This window comes from Micromesistius poutassou, assembly GCF_964030765.1.
Source record: "Micromesistius poutassou genome assembly, chromosome: 21".
Taxonomy (NCBI): Eukaryota; Metazoa; Chordata; class Actinopteri; order Gadiformes; family Gadidae; genus Micromesistius; species Micromesistius poutassou.
Genome location: NC_140291.1, coordinates 2828143 through 2844707, shown reverse-complemented (window position 1 = coordinate 2844707; position 16565 = coordinate 2828143). Strand labels below are relative to the sequence as shown.

General features: G+C 47.1%; 2 protein-coding genes across 2 annotated transcripts in view; one reads left to right on the top strand and one right to left on the bottom strand.

The window, feature by feature from the left end:
* mta3 (metastasis associated 1 family, member 3) overlaps positions 1-10574 on the bottom strand; it is a gene marked incomplete at its 3' end in the record, with an annotated part of 11602 nt that extends 1028 nt beyond the window's left edge. The window contains exons 1-9 of the mRNA XM_084485547.1: positions 10316-10574; positions 8656-8723; positions 7194-7287; positions 5480-5606; positions 5231-5294; positions 3305-3422; positions 2634-2736; positions 817-916; positions 76-264 (exon numbers count right to left, since the gene is read on the bottom strand). Coding sequence (XP_084341673.1) covers positions 76-264; positions 817-916; positions 2634-2736; positions 3305-3422; positions 5231-5294; positions 5480-5606; positions 7194-7287; positions 8656-8723; positions 10316-10343 — 891 coding nt within the window. The 5' untranslated portion in view covers positions 10344-10574. The remainder of the gene's footprint in view (positions 1-75; positions 265-816; positions 917-2633; positions 2737-3304; positions 3423-5230; positions 5295-5479; positions 5607-7193; positions 7288-8655; positions 8724-10315) is intronic.
* Positions 10575-11567: 993 nt separating this feature from the next.
* Positions 11568-14188, top strand: kcng3 (potassium voltage-gated channel, subfamily G, member 3; the record flags this gene model as incomplete). Its single annotated transcript, XM_084485994.1, has 2 exons — positions 11568-12205; positions 13540-14188. 2 exons carry the CDS (start codon positions 11568-11570, stop codon positions 14186-14188), a joined length of 1287 nt encoding a protein of 428 aa, XP_084342120.1.
* Between the last annotated feature and the right edge of the window lie 2377 nt (positions 14189-16565).

The following is a 16565-nucleotide window of genomic DNA, read 5'->3' as shown; positions in this document are numbered from 1 at the left end:
ACACACACACACACACACACACACACACACACACACACACACACACACACACACACACAGAGAGAGAAAACGTACAAAGTCTTGTCGGATGTCGTTGAAGTCTTTGCCGTATTTCTCCAGAGCCTCCTCGAACATGCTGGCCTCCGAGGCGCTCCACTCCTCCATCTCGTCGCGGCACAGCACGGGCCCGCCGGCCGGCACCAGCACGCTCAGGGCGCTAGACAGGTCGTAGCCGTGGCGATGGAGCGTGTCCATCGCGTGGAACTGTGGGTACGGAGGGGGACGAGGCAGGGAGCGGGTATGAGAGTCTGGCGGTGGTGGGGGGGGGGGGGGCTTTAGGGTGTGACGTCCGTTTAGTATATTCAGACACCGAACTTTTATGACTCTTGAGTCTTTTTAAACTGCTGAACGAGTCAAACCGGTCTGCCGCCGCCCGGTGGAAGGTGTTAAAAAGGTGACAGATAACACCACCCCGTGTTATATGTCACCGGTGTGATTAGCCGTTTGGAAAATCGGCCTCTTCTGACATCACAGGTGGGCGTGGTCCACCTAGATGATGTGTTGCTGGATAGATGAGCTAACGTTTGCTACGGTCACACTGGGGAGGGCCGGTGGACCGATCTATCCCGGCACACGTCTAGGTGTGATTAGCCACGACAAGACTTCACACAATCACAAGTGTGAGGTCAGAAGTCTTGTCATGGCTAGTCACACCCACACCTCGTGATATAAGATGTCACCTTTACCGGTAATTGTCGACTGTGTGTGTGACTGTGTGTGTGACTGTGTGTGTGTGTGTGTGTGTGTGTGTCTCACCAGTGTGATATCTCGGGAGGCTGCGGCGGCGCTCATGTGTAAGCTGGGCTGTCGGACCGAACTGCTGCAGTCCAGCGCTCGTGCAAAGGTCCCCACCGCCCTGCGCACACGCACACACACACACACACACACACACACACACACACACACACACACACACACCCATATGATTCATCGCCCTCCAGTTGAACGCACACTTGATAAAAAGCACGCCACGAAAGGAACACAAAGGCCAATCTCTAAGTAGGCACCTGATGTTCTGCGTCCAGCATTCTCTCGGCATTAAGGCTCAATAAGTCAAGGACGGTGCCGGTTCTTCAGAGAGGCGTCCCTCGTGGGATAAACACCAGGTGTTGCTCATTACAGTCCTTATGGGTATGTCTATTGATTCTACACTTCAATGTGACCACATTATCTACCGTGTCGAATCGGATTGCAAAGTGCACTCAATCCCCGTTGGGACAATTAGAAAAAACCATGTTCGGCCAGCGAGACGCATAAAGTGTACTGCTATAGTTTGTTCCATTTTATTCGAAAGGTTAAAATTGTTGTACTGTATTGGATTTAAAATAAATATATCGGGAAAGGGATGGGTCACAAAATATAAAATAAATATAAATGTGTTCATTCATTCATTCATTTTTTATTAAACCTTTATTTAACCAGGTAGAAGTCTCATTGAGATTTAAATATATTTTCCAAGAGAGACAACAGCTGTTGGCCTAACTATGCTTATCAGGCTTAGAAAGACGCAATGCTAATCCTCTGCTACCAGCTCGTTTAACATGAGTGCGTTAGCATTAGCGGCAGACAGCACTAACACTAGCAACTTGACGAGGCACTTAACCGCGCTATCCTCCACAGACTTTGACTGAGTGTGTCACCGAGTGTGTAGCTTCGGAAATTGCCCGTACGGCTGAAACCTGCCACAATTTAGTACGGAACGCCGGCTACTTGTCCCCATGACTAATGTTCAGCTGCATGCCAAAGATGTGTGCGCCACATTGTTTACAAATGAAAACGTGACTCATCCTCTCATAACTACGACGGGTCATGTTTTGATGTGTAGCATCGCATCTCGCTCAATGCCGAAAACCTGAATTGTGTGTGTGTGTGTGTGTGTGTGTGTGTGTGTGTGTGTGTGTGTGTGTGTGTGTGTGTGTGTGTGTGTGTTTATTCTACATCACTTTTATTAATCCCCATGGGGAAATTCGTTCTCTGCCTTTGACCCATCCTATTCAGGAGCTAGGGGCAGTGGCTGGCTGCCTGCCTCACAGGGCGGGGCCCGGGAACAACCTCCAGGTGTAGGGCATTTCTTTGGCTAGGGGCCGGGCAGGAGGAGTGTTAACTTGCATGTATTTGCATGTAAAAAAAGGTAGCCAAAAACTTGGTTGGAAAAAATAACTCCCGTCCAGAAAGTAGAGTGCCAGGTAGAAATTATAAGAGGTATTTAAAGGAGTGGGCTCTACTGTGTGGCACGTGTGTGTGTGTGCGTGTGTGTGTGTGTGTGTGTGTGTGTGTGTGTGTGTGTACGTACAAGTGAATGTTTGTGTGGTCTGCATGTGCATGAGAACGGGGCATGAATTTGGGTAAAATAGTGGTCAAGTTGAGGAAAGCGATAGAGCGGTCTTAGATGGTCTGGTAACCAGCGTGGTTGTATTTGTAGTGAGGGAGGAAACCGGAGCAGCCAACGTGAAAACCAAACTAAAAGATAGATTAGCATACAAATTACAAACAGAAAAAGTCGTGACCTCAGAAGCAAACCCTTCCCGTTTGGGGTATGTTGTGTAGAGGTCGAAGGGGTTAAAAGGTCGTACCGGGCCACGACCAGAAACTGGTCGATTTGTTTGCTGGAGAGCGGACATTCTGGATCCCACAGCTTCTCCTCCAGCTTGGACTGCTCTCTGTCGTCTGCTTCGCCTGCCCGACACAAAACACAGAGAGTGTGGGTTAGTGAATTGCGTGTATGATGTATGTGTTTGTGTGTATGTACGGGTGCGTGTGTGCAGGAGGTCGATACCCGCGTTTTGTCGTGCATTTGAACCTGCTAACTTAAACTATATTTGTTTCGAAAAACTGCTATTGCACCCAATTTCAAGTTACCAATGAATACATGACATCAGTACCCTGGAAGTCCAGAGTTCTTGCGACAGCACAATTTGAATTTGCTCAGCGAGTCAGTCTGGGAACGAGCAATAAACTCACTCCCCGATGGCCCAGAACCAGTCACATCGGTGCATCTGATATACGCGGACCAAAAGGGTCGCTGTCACCGATCGGATACGGCAAGAGTCTTATCTATTGGTTAGCTCCGCTGGTCTGGATACGTCACTCCTTGTGTTCTTCTGATTGGTCATGGTGTTATCCAATTGCGTGCGGTGATATTTTCAAATGCATGCTCGGTCTGGATTTCCAGGCTATGACATCAGTACAAAAAGTATTCAATCAAAAATTTAAAGTGTGTGTGCGCGCGGGTAAGAGCCCTTACCCTCTGGTAACATGTCTGGCACATCTGCCTGAAATCGGGGGCCTACTCTGATCTCCCCCTTGTCGGCCAGGAGGGTTTTCTGTGTGGGGTCGTACACCAGCGAGTAGAAGAATGTGTCCTGGAGAAGAAACACAATTTTAAAAAACACACACACACACACACACTGGTCACCCACTAAACGTTTGGAGACTCCAAGCACCGGAGCATCCACCACCAGCCAGTGAGGAGTTAACGGCGAGCTGCTGTGAGGATTCTGTCCGTATAAAATAGTAGCCCAGATGACTTTTAATTACAAAAGACGAACAGGGCTCTGGGCCGGCTCCAAAACTCGACTGGGTATCGATCTTAAAGAAGAATTTCACCGGTGGAGACATGAATCTGTATTGAATGTATTGTCTGTATTGTAATTTATTTAGTCGAATAGTAACATACATTTTTAATTTAGTGCCTTCTTGACCGAGAAAAGGCAGACAGTGACTTTTTGGCGCTTGTGGATTGAAGACGACAACTCCCACAATGGCAATCAGCGTTCACTCCCTGAGAGACGTAACATAACAGCCAATCAGCGTTCACTCCCTGAGAGACGTAACATAACAGCCAATCAGCGTTCACTCCCTGAGAGACGTAACATAACAGCCAATCAGCGTTCACTCCCTGCAGTCCAGAGTGAATGCAGCAGGAGGAGAAGGTGATTGTTGCCGTTTGCGGTCTCCCGGAGCTCTATATCTAAATAATATAATATATAGGTATCTATATAATATAATATAATATAATATATAATATCACGGCCAAAAGCTGTGTGCGCCTTCGGTTAATATTATGAATTAAATACTGCGTCGGGTTCTCGGACGTCTCTGGTACTACCACAACAAGTAAAGACTCGTAGTGGGGGTTATCTCGGCCAGAGTCCTGCTGTGACCCGCACGATTTGGATGAAATGGGTGAAAAATAATGTACTGTGTGGGACACGGGTGCGGGTCCGGACGGACGCCTGAACGGGGCGGGTCGGTCACGGGTTTTGCGATGGCGAGCGAGACGTCTCCGGTGCTGGATATGTTATTCAGGAGCGGAGGAGTCAACTAAAACCGTCCACAGTGGATGATGTGCTTTTTTTTGCACAGCAATCTAAAGCACCACGCCAAACACCAGGTAGTGATATTCCCCCCGCATTCCATCTAATGTGTCTCATTTTCCTTTGGTTGCAGGTCGGGCGTCGATATCAATTTATAGCCGGTCTAGTCGGGTGCGGAATGTTATTCGCGGGTGCAGCCTAGTGCAGGTTTGCAAAATAAGACCAGTGTATTGATTCTCGGCCATGATGGAGGAGGAATCGGGGAAAGCAACTTTGGCTTTGACTCTCTCAGTCCAGATTGAACCACGACTTGAGATTGATGTGAAAGGACCAGAGACGTGGTTTATTCATAATATCATCCAGGCGCGCACAGCTTTTGGCCGTGATATTATAGATTATATTATAGATGTCTCTGTATTATATTATTTAGATATAGAGCTCCAGGTCTCCCGCCGGAGCTCCCGGAGTGTTCTAGAATATCTTAAGAAGAACACGGCCAGAAGCTGTATGTGCCTCCGGATGGTATTATGAATAAACGACTGCGTCTCTGGTACTACAACATTGCTTCTTTAGCGCTCGCGTGATCTACCGGTCACACAGTAACGTCAAAATGCATACCGTAGCGCAAATACACACGGGTGTACTCTCTATATTGTTTATACCATACACCCCTAAGTCCCACCCACTGGAACTAGTGCTTGTATGTTTTTAGAGCCCCCCCACCTCTTACACCTCCTGCTTTAAATGACGCAAAAAAAATCGTCATTTTGCGTCATTTAAAGCAGGCAGTGTTAGAGGTCCCTTTAAAGTTGCAAAGAAAAAGAATAAGCATATTTTCCTCTGTTCCGACTCACCTCTTTGTCTAAGTAAGAGAGAACGGCTTCCGTCTCGTTCAATAGTGCAACGCTGCACTTACCCCTAAGCGTGGAGAGAGGGAGAGAAAACAGGGTTATCCATGGTCATGGCTGGAGGGGCGACCAGTCATGTGCACTGCCTGCGATGGGTGACAGAACTGTGTCTCTGTGTGTGTGTGTGTGTGTGTGTGTGTGTGTCTCTGTGCGTGCGTGCGTGTCTGTGTGTGCGTGCGTGCGGTGCGTGCGTACCTGATGTGCGTGGCGGGTAGGCTCTCGTACTGCCGGGAGAGGAAGAGCTCTCTGTGTCGGAGCTGGTGTTTCTGCTTCTCCGATAGGTCCGTCTCTATCGGGGTCTCCTTCTCCTCCTCCAGGTCCTCTGCCCGGGGGGAACACAGGACCGAGACAATAGAGCGAGACCAGCAGCCACCGAGCAGAGGAACACGTCTTATTTCCCCCCCCACTGACTAAACAAAGCAGCTTCACTTTGAAGTTATTCCAACATGACCGTGACCGAGTTAACTATGGAAGAAATATGGATGTATATATTGAATTATATGCATTCATAATTTTTCTTCATAGGCCAACCATATGTATTGTTTTTATTTGTTCAACTTTAGACTGGTCAAATCTTGTGCTCGAATATTGAGCTTATTACTAAGCATGCATATCAGTGAGCTGCAGAGTGTGATTGCAAGTTCTTGGGAATTTGAAAATACAAGACTTACAAGGACCTACAAGCCTCTCATAATCAGAGCTTTTCAAAAGCAATATCTCGGAAGAGCTTTGTTATTTGTGGCTATACTTGTATAATTATAATTAATATGCTGAATTGATTGCAGTCACCAGCTGTTCAGTGCTTTTGCAATCTCTATATACCCCATGAAGTCATCTTAAAGACACTCATCTGCATGGGCCTTTATTTGCAATTTGCTTTGTCAATTTGGGGATTTTTTTTTAACACCTTTTCCGCCCTAAACCTCAGAGCTTACTTCTAGTAATTACTTCAGTGAAGCAGCGAGCCCCTTCGTCTGACGCCACAGTAAACCAATACGCCCTGGGCTGAGGATTCAATTATCAGGCAGGAAGTGGAGGTCTTAATGCCAAATGAAAGGGACATTGAAATGCAGCTGACTCAGCGGAAACTTTCAAATTCAATACGCTGATGCGTTTATATTTTCAAAACACTGTCGCACACCGATGCGTTCAGCGCTAGCTTCGAGCCCTGCCCCTGTCCCTGCGCTCCATTTCCGATGGTCCAAATGTTCCGTCGAGAGGCAGCGCCTGCGATGGCCTCAGGATCTATCTGACAACTTCACTCCTCCTCCGCCCCGAAAGGGACGACTCTGCAGAAACACGACATTCAACCTCGCCGGGGAAGGGCGGCCGGACAATCCTGTTTGTGTAATTAGTATCTGGAGTGGTGTTTCATGAATACATGGCCAGTTGACACTGTCTTTGTCCTATGCATGAGCGAATCCCCTCATGAATACACAAGTGGCTTTAGCTCACGGCCGTTGAAAAATAACAATTATAAAATAAAAGTACGCCACGCAGAACTGCGTGATTTAATTACTCACCCTTAAACTCTAATGCTATTAAAAAATAATAATAATTCTCTCCAATATTCCATCATGAAGAGTAGAGCGACCAAACGGTTTAGCCTGCTACTGTTTTGAGAAACATCCGCTCTGAACTTGATGAACCTGACTAAGGCCTTTCATTAGGAGCTACAGTCTTTGGTGTCAATGCATTCCTTGCAAATATGCCACCAAGAGAATGATTAAATGACACGTGTCTCGCACACACCCATCCCATATTTGCGACAGGGAGGGTGAGGGGGGAGGGCGAGGGCACCTGAGCTTACAGGCTGGGCAGACGGTTTACCCAAGTGAACAGACGGTTCACCCAGGCGACCAGACAGACCGGCCCTGCAATCACACAAGAGGAAGGGAGCGGGACTGACTTGCATGTTTGTCTGCCAACTGGATGAGGCTGTGTGAGATGTCTCTCCTCCTGTAGAAGCACACCACCTTGGCCTCCACGTTCCCGCTGGCCGTCTGTTAACCCAATGACAAACACACAAAAACAGTTACACACACACAGAGACACACTGTCAATGGGATGGGGACTCCAAGGCGAGCCAAACAGGGCTAATTTCCCATGAGCCCGTCAAGCTGTGTGGCGACGACAGGCCAATCATCCCAAGATTGATTGATTGATGGTGTGCATAATGAAGCCGGCGGGCTTATTGACTGGTCTCAGATTAAAAGGTTTGGACGAGTGACGCAGGGTTTGGGAGACGACGTTAGGGGGGCGGGGGGGGGGGGGGGTTAATCTTAACTTGTTGCGGTGTGTATGTACTCAACCACAGTTGTGTTGTGTGAATTGCTTTTCATGAAAATAAAAACACTTCAACGCATGTTATTTTTCGATTGCATATTCAAAGGGAACTGGAAATATGTCATTAACAGAAGCTAAATTTGGTGAGATATTTTGTGGATAAATGTGTGTCACAAATGACTGTACTGTGCTGTAATGTGCTGTATGTTGCGTTGCAGTTTCCCACCAGTGGGTGTTCTTCTGAGAACTCTGCGGTTACATGTTAGACTGTAGTTGAGCGTGAGCCATCCCCTGTTTAACCTAGAAAGGCATTCACAGCAAATTCAGGTTCAAGAGGCTCCCCAGGTTTGCGCACTGTGTGTGATGAAGCTGATTAAATGTAATCTGGCCTATATAATTGATTGAAGGAAGCCTGTATTAAGATGTTTCGTGTTTTTCTGCCTTTTTTGATTTGTGAAGGACAGACATTAAACCTTCTGTCCCTCAAACAGTGCGAGGGTTAGAGTGCATCACGCACATCCATGCACCAGTGCCAACTGGCACAAGACACAGACCCGATATGGCTCTAACCACAGACTACCCCATAGAACGCACATCCAACCCCCTTTAGACGTATGTGGGGGACAGGGTTGGATGTTGGGTGCTGCTGCCCGGCACCGATAAAAAAGTATCAAGAACGTCTCCTTCGTCTCTCTTCGAATCTCCTTGACGACTGCGCACTTCATTAAATGATAATTCAAGGACTGTGGGCAATTTTGTGGCCTACGCTTTTATTATCGAACGGTCACATTGACGACCAGTAGGATTAGGTTTAACTTAATAGCAAATGGCATGTTATACTAGTAACCGCGGTAACACTAGCATGTGTAAGCATGCGAGAATGTGTTCCTCCCACCACACACACCACTGGCACACCTCTGCTTACCAACCAATTGCCATGTCAAAGACAGTTGAGGGAGAAGCCAGGTCGGCACACACACACAAAAGGCGGGGCCAAAAGTCTACCAACAGCCAGCCATGCAAGATATTTGACCCTCAGGCAAAAGACAAAACACCCATAATCTCTCTCTCCCCCTCTTCAGTACCTTGTTGAGTTCCTCTATCCGACGGATCAGGTAAGGGTTACTGGACGAGTTCTCAAAGAACACGTAATCTGCAACAGACACAACAAGAAAAAACATCACTAGTTGTAAACAGCTTTTGACAATGTAGGCTTCCTACCAGAAGGAAGGACAACCAATCGTGAAAAATAAATATTCACTGTTAGAAAGTATTGACTTAAGGGGAGGGGGGGGGGACACATGGGAGAACTTCTATAGGACTTCTTAACACCCTGAAGCCATTCAGCCGTTTTTCAAAATTCAACGGCTCTCTGTCTGAGAAATTTCAGCAGAACGTGTTGGATGCTCCAGTTTTTGATCCCAGTTTCACATCTGGCTTCAAAAACTATTTTTGGTAAAATCCTTGAGCTTGCAAGGCTGCAAGGACCCAGACCCAAAATGCTGTACCTTTGATAAGCAGGCATCATTTTCTTACTTTCTGACCTTATGGGACCTAACCTGAATCGGGACGTAACCTCCTTTATTGATTATTAGTGGGTTTAGCTGGGATAGTTCACTGCGGGTAACACACAGCATGTGATGATACAACATGTAGGAAGAGGGGACCCCGTTCACAGCACTCCAGACGCTGTCTAAATGCCTCTAATCGGCCAAAGTTACACTCATCCCTGTCCAACGCCACCTAAGCACGGCGGTGTGTTGGGGTGAACAACACACCTCCATTGTGAACCGTAGCAGCATCACGTGAGGTACATTCCGATAGACACAATATCGAAGAAGTCAATGGGCGCCTCTCCTCGAATGCATTTATGCAGTCAAAGGCGGCTTGTTTACATTAGCTTCGTTATCGACTTTAAGCATCACGGCAACTGCAAGGATAAGTTCAATGTATCCAGCGGGGATGCAGGAAGACAAGTAAACGTCAAACCAACCACGACTGCTAACCATTATAGCTAAATAATGGAGTTTGTAGCCCATCGGAGTGCGAGGGCATCTCCCATTAGCAAACAATGCCCAGATCGCTGCAGACGATGTGGCTGTATCTGCAGCGATCACATCCGTAGTCTAGTTCTGTAGTCACGATGATAACTGTGACTGTAGGAATGATCCCGACTGTCGTCACGATAAACGATGGTTAAACGCTGATCAAAAACGTCAGCTAAAAACAGGGACTCCAGAAAAAAAAATGGATGGGTGCCAGGGGAAGAAGGAGACTACAAATACAAAAGCCAGTGTGTCGGAGGCTCCTTTAGTCCACCCCTGTAACATCTGTAACCCCAAAATGTATCTCCATTGCATATGATCATCATTCCTTGTGTCCCCCCCGGTCGTGTGTGCACGGCGAACGGTGGCGGTACAATAGCCCCACAATGTGATCATGTTTACTCCTGGGGGCTAGCAGGCAGGGCTAGCAGGCTGGCAGCTAGCTCGCACGGCCCCCGGACGACGTGAGGCCCGACCCATTTTGTTTCCCAAATATTTAGACATTGGCCCACACTTTTCCCCCACACAGGTAGATTAAAAACCCACCCGGACACACAACCGGGACCGGGCACACAAATCACCAGTGGATTAAAAAAAAAAGAAGAAGAAGCGCTAATGATTTTTTCCCCCAGCCCCACCACCAGAAACCAAAGAGTTGACGTGTTTTCACTTCATAAAAAAATAATCCACATTGACATACCTCCGACCCGGTACATGTTGGCCGCCATTTCTGCCCTCCCGGAGTGTTACAACCAACGCAAACCATAAACTACGGGGATTTAAATAAATTAATAAGACGATAAAAATGTATAATTTAAAACGCGGGGCTGCAGTATGCGGTTACCGCCGGGACTCGGGTCCGTGTCCACTCGCGAATTGGGGCTATGGACCCCCTTCCGAATCACGATATCCTATACAATACACAACTCACAAGCCAAAAGAAGTCGGATCGACCCGAAACACACCGACTGGTGACGGAGGGAGCGGGGCGCGGGTTACGGCTGCCGCAACGCGCACGCGCAAACAAACACAAGCACCTACAACGCTGAGACGCTGAGAATTGAACCGTGGAGAAAAAAAACAAAAAAACTTTCTCTAGATGCTAGAGAGGCAGGCTACTTTATTCATCCCCGAGGGGGAATTAAGGCTTGATAGCAGCTCACATCAATAGAGGTTACACCTATAGTCATATTAATAATAACAATATTGTAATAATTATATTAATTATAATAATAATAGTAATAATAGTAAAGTAAGACAATATAATAACAATATAATCAAATCAATAATTATTTAAGTGCCGTGTTACCACATAGCATATGCTACAGTACCATACCATACCTTAACATTGCATTAGGGTGCAACATAATAAAACATAATAAAACTTGATCACTCATTAATAGGGGATTTATTAATATATCACCGATTATTTCTTGACCGTGTGTGTGTGTGTGTGTGTGTGTGTGTGTGTGTGTGTGTGTGTGTGTGTGTGTGTGTGTGTGTGTGTGTGTGTGTGTGTGTGTGTGTGTGTGTGTGTGTGTGTGTGTGTGCACGCGAACCATCAATGATGGGATTGGCTATTCGATTGGGCTGGGGTGGAGAGTTTCATCTACACAGAAGCATCAGAGAAGAGAGAGAGAGAGAGAGAGAGAGAGAGAGAGAGAGAGAGAGAGAGAGAGAGAGAGAGAGAGAGAGAGAGAGAGAGAGAGAGAGAGAGAGAGAGAGAGAGAGAGAGAGAAGGGGGGGGAACAACAGCCGTTACTCCAACCATCCTTGAGCGCACATCCACGGAGGCACCTCCACCACACTCTCTCTCTCTCTCTCTCTCCACTGACAGTCTGGTCCGTCTTAACTTCTGCCATGGAGACACTCACAACTAACGCCCGCGCAATCGAGTCGTCAGGTCAACAGTTTTGGATAGACGGATAGATTTTTTTTGTAAATTTGCAACGATGAAGTTTGGCCACAGTATATGCGTGCTGAACGTGGGGGGCACCCGGTACGCCTTCACCAGGGAGGTGATCAAGGACTTTCCTCTGAGGCGCGTCAGCCGCTTGCACGCGTGCGCCACGGAGAAAGAGGTCCTGGAGCTCTGCGACGACTACGACCAGGACCGCAACGAGTTCTTCTTCGACCGCCACGCACAGGCCTTCATGTTCATCATGCTCTACGTGCGCTCCGGGAAACTTCGCTTCGTGCCCGGGATTTGTGAGCTGTCCTTCTACACGGAGATGCTGTACTGGGGACTGGAGAGCGCGCACTTGGACTTTTGCTGTCAGAAACGTCTGGACGACCGCATGTCCGAGATCGGCCTGGACACCGACTGCCTCTCCGAGAGCGACTTCCGACTCTCGACGGGAGAAGACTCCCAGGCCGACGCCGTGACGGCGGATACCAAGACGGTCCTCTCGGGTCGCGCCAAGTGGATGGAGAGGACGCGCCAGGCGATCGAGGAGCCCAACTCGTCCTTACCCGCACAGATCCTGGCCACGGTGTCTGTGATTTTTGTCATCACCTCCATGGTCATGCTGTGCCTGAGCACGCTGCCGGACTGGGACACGGCCAAGCGCAACATGGTAGAAGAGCACAGGTAGGCGGACCTTTTTTTTTGTTTTATAAGGTATCACTTGAAGGCCTTAGAGAGATTATCTTTGTGTAGAAAATGTAGAGATTCAAGCCAAAATGAGGGATCCGTGTTCGCTGTTTGAATAGTTGTTTGCAACTTGACCGATCGGTTTGTGAGCACTTTTTAAAAATAATATTTCTCCCTCTTGAACCCGAACGACATCGCAATCTAACTGGTGGTGAATGATGGTCTAACTGGTGTGGAAGCCGCAGGTGGAATACACCGCGAACACGAGTTTTCTAACAAGGGGCTCAGCTGATGATATCAATGAACAATCAACTGGCACGCACGTTAACACTTCGTTTATTATTAAGTCATACGTCATGTAATGTCCCTTTTACCATGGGTGAAAGAAAAGGAGAGAGGACACCCTCACCCTATATCTCTCTTTCCTGTCATCTCCCTGCACCTCTTACTGTCAAGTTGAAAAAAGTATACAAAAAAGTATATGACTGACTTCAACATAACTGATGGTTATGTTGTACGTTTTCCTCCAATATTATTAGCGATGAAATAGGCCTACATTGGAAATTTAAAATACAGGTAATTAATGGTTTCCTTTGCACTGTTCCAGACCTATTGATATATTTTCTGGAAAAAGACAAAACATGTTTACAACTTACAATGCTAAAAGCATTTCATAAAATCCAAAGTCTCGTTACAGCTCCTCAAACATTTTGCAAATCATAATCTGCTCTGTCTTTATCTAAATATGGATATGAGGCAGTTTCTTATTTATGGATGGCTTAACGTGAACTATAAGCAGGTTTCAAAAATGTTCCATTTGACTTGTTTTTTGTTGAGTCCATTACAGTTGGCGATGTCAAGTTATCTCTTGACGTCTAAATATGTTGATAGCAGACTTTCGCTCTGTATGCTTTTTGCTCAGTGAAGAACTGGCAGTCTCTGTCTCTCTCTCTGTCTCTCTCTCTGACTCTCCCTCGCTCTCTGTTTATCAAATTAAGGAGTCACTGAGCTGCCTAGCTTTCTGCATCACTATGTGTATCAATGTGGTAAACATGTGCTTGTCTCTCACTATCTATCCCAGCCCTTCAGTTAATAATGTCTATTTACGGCGTGTTTCACCCTCACCGGCACTTCAGTTTCATATTCATCTCATCCCATTACATCTTTCCATCTTATCTTCACTGCCTTCCTCCTGTAATCAGTGCAAATACCGCCATACCATTCGTCACAGCAATCCCATCTGTGTATGACCGACTCTCTATTTCCTGCTCATGACCCCCCTTCGTTCCTCTTGTCGTTCTGGCGGGGGGGGGGGGGGGGGGGGCGCGCAGGGTCGTGGAGGCTGTGTGCATCAGCTGGTTCACCGCAGAGTGCCTGCTGCGCTTCCTGGTGGCCAGGGACAAGTGGGAGTTCCTGCGGCGCCCGTTGAACATCATCGACGTGGTGGCCATCTCCCCGTACTACATCACCATGGTGCTGGCCGGCGCGGGGCTCCCCGGCGGCGGGCTCGGGGTGGCGGGCGTGGCCCTGCGTGTGCTGCGGATGATGCGGGTGTTCTGGCTGATGAAGCTGGCCCGCCACTTCCTGGGCCTGCAGACGCTGGGCCTGACGCTGCGCCGCTGCTACCGCGAGATGGTCATGCTGCTGGTGTTTGTGTGCGTCGCCATGGCGATCTACAGCGCCCTGGCCCAGCTGCTGGAGCACGGCCTGGACCTGGGCGTGCGCAACCCCGACTACGCCAGCATCCCGGCGGCCGCCTGGTGGGTCATCATCTCCATGACGACGGTGGGCTACGGAGACGTGTACCCGGTGACGGTGGGGGGCCGCGTGTTGGGGGGCGTGTGCGTGGTGAGCGGCATCGTGCTGCTGGCGCTGCCCATCACCTTCATATACCACAGCTTTGTTCAGTGCTACCACGAACTCCAGATGCGCTCTGCCAGGCACGCGCGCAGCATATCGGCCGCAGAGCTACTGCGATAACCATGAATACATGAAGAGACTAACACAGATGGCTTCTGGTGTGTGTGTGTGTGTGTGTGTGTGTGTGTGTGTGTGTGACACCATCCCCCAGCCCCCCACACCCCCCCCCCCCCCAACCAACTATTCCCCCCCCCTCCCCCCCCCCCCTTAACCAACACAGAAAATAAAGACCTGAACAGACCAGCAAATCATTACAGATGAATTCCCCCAAGATAGCACTATCTGATTTGTGTTTCTCGTCTCTGGGTTACAACTGATTCTGTTTGCCTTGTTCTCTTCCTCTTCGTTATGTGTATGATGAAGTATCAATAATTGAACCCATACACACACACACTGGGCTCTCCGCTTCTTCAGCCATCACTGATGAATGGATACCAATGTACAAATAAGGATTCTCATATAGGTACACACAGACTCAGTGAAACTGGTTATTGGGTTGTTGTTTTTTTCCCAATGCCCACTGTTTGCTTTGTATTCCCATGGTTACATTTTTGGCAGCCATGTCTCTCTGTTTCTTTCCCTGCAGTTTGTGTGTGAAACGGCCTGCCTGCCCATCTGTCTGTCTGTCTGTCTGCACGTCTATCTCTTTGTCTGTCTGCACGTCTATCTCGCACCACGGTTTTATTCCGTCCACAGAGAATAATGCTCTCAGAGATTGCAGGTAACAGTTTATCGTGAGATTGACGGATGACCCAGATGCATTCTCCTTAACCTTGTAAAATTCAGACAGAAATTCAGAAATTGAAAATACACATGTATGTGTGTGTGTGTGTGTGTGTGTGTGTGTGTGTGTGTGTGTGTGTGTGTGTGTGTGTGTGTGTGAAGATGTTGAAAAGGTGACGGCAGGAATCAGGTGGTATGTAGGCCACGGCTAATGGAATATAAAGCTAGGTGAGAGCAGACAAGTAGGTGTGAGAGACAAACGGAATGAAACGACATGGTGGCGAAAATGAGAAGACATGGGAGACGAGAAGACGAAGAATAGGCTTTTTTTTTTTTGTTGGAGAAAATACAAAAGTAGACGTCATATGGGGATAAAAGAGCCCTGAACAAAGAAAGACTAGGCTTGGGTGTCCATTACGTTGTTGGAAGACCCCCTTTAGTGTAAATTGAATTTGAAGCCTTTCAGTATTTCTTTGTTGTCAAGGCAACCCGTTTCCATGACATGTCAATCAGCCCCCCCGTAATTGATCTGTTTGTTCACAGCGGAGCATAAGCAACACCCCTGCCATTGGCCACGCATGAACACCGCCTTCAGGCTGTGCGGAGGATATTTGGTCCAATAATCATTTGCATGTAATTTCTCACATTTTTAATAAAACTTCAATCTTGCATACATGCCAATTTACAGTTGTAAACACACACATGCACAAGCGCGCACGCACACACACACACACACACACACACACACACACACACACACACACACACACACACATGCATACATACACACATGCACATCGTCATGGATGCTGATTGATATGGTTGGGACTCATGTTTGTGCGGTTCATGATTTCTCCATTTTAAGTGATTTTGTTGGAGAGAGAGATATGGTTGAAACAAGGCAACACCCCTCCCACACATCCATCTTTCACTTCTGCCTTTTCTCTTCCAACACCCCCTTATTTTTTTTAAATATCTACATACGAACAAACACATACACATACATCCACACACAAAGTTGAGCACTTTTTTCATTATCTGCCTCAAAAGAAATTTGGATGAATCCATCGGTTTGTTATTTTTCGATTTTTCACTGTTTGTGATCTGAGCTTTCTCGATCATCGGCATTGCTGTAGCAATGGGGTTTAAATGCATTATGTACAACCCTGTCTTGGTCACATTAGAAAGGCCTGTCGGACAGGATTCATATAAAAATCTATGTATATCACAGTCACTTCGTCTGTGGAAACCTTTTGAGAAGTTGTTGTAGGCTACCATAGCTAAATGCAAATCTCCCTTCTGGCCTGATTGTGAATGTTTTAGATGAACAGAACTAAGGTCTTTGTGTTCTCCATCTGATCAGCTTGATTTTACAATTAAACAACTCGTGAAAAAAAATCCTCATTTGGAATAATTGTGTTGTATGTTTTCAATGACTATTCATGTTGTGATACCGTTTGGCATATCAACACTTGAGTAGTTGAGTAGTTTAGTTATGTTTGAAATATGGCATATTACATAAACGAATGACCAGAAATACAAATTAAAATAAAAGGTCAACCATTACTGTTAAACATTACAGGCCAGCATCTGAAGACACTATTGGCCTATACCTTATTTTTTTGGCCCCTCTTGAACTCAAACCTGCACTCAAAATTGGAGAAGATATTGGAAATCCTATAAATAATTGATGAAAATATTAATTATAATCTAG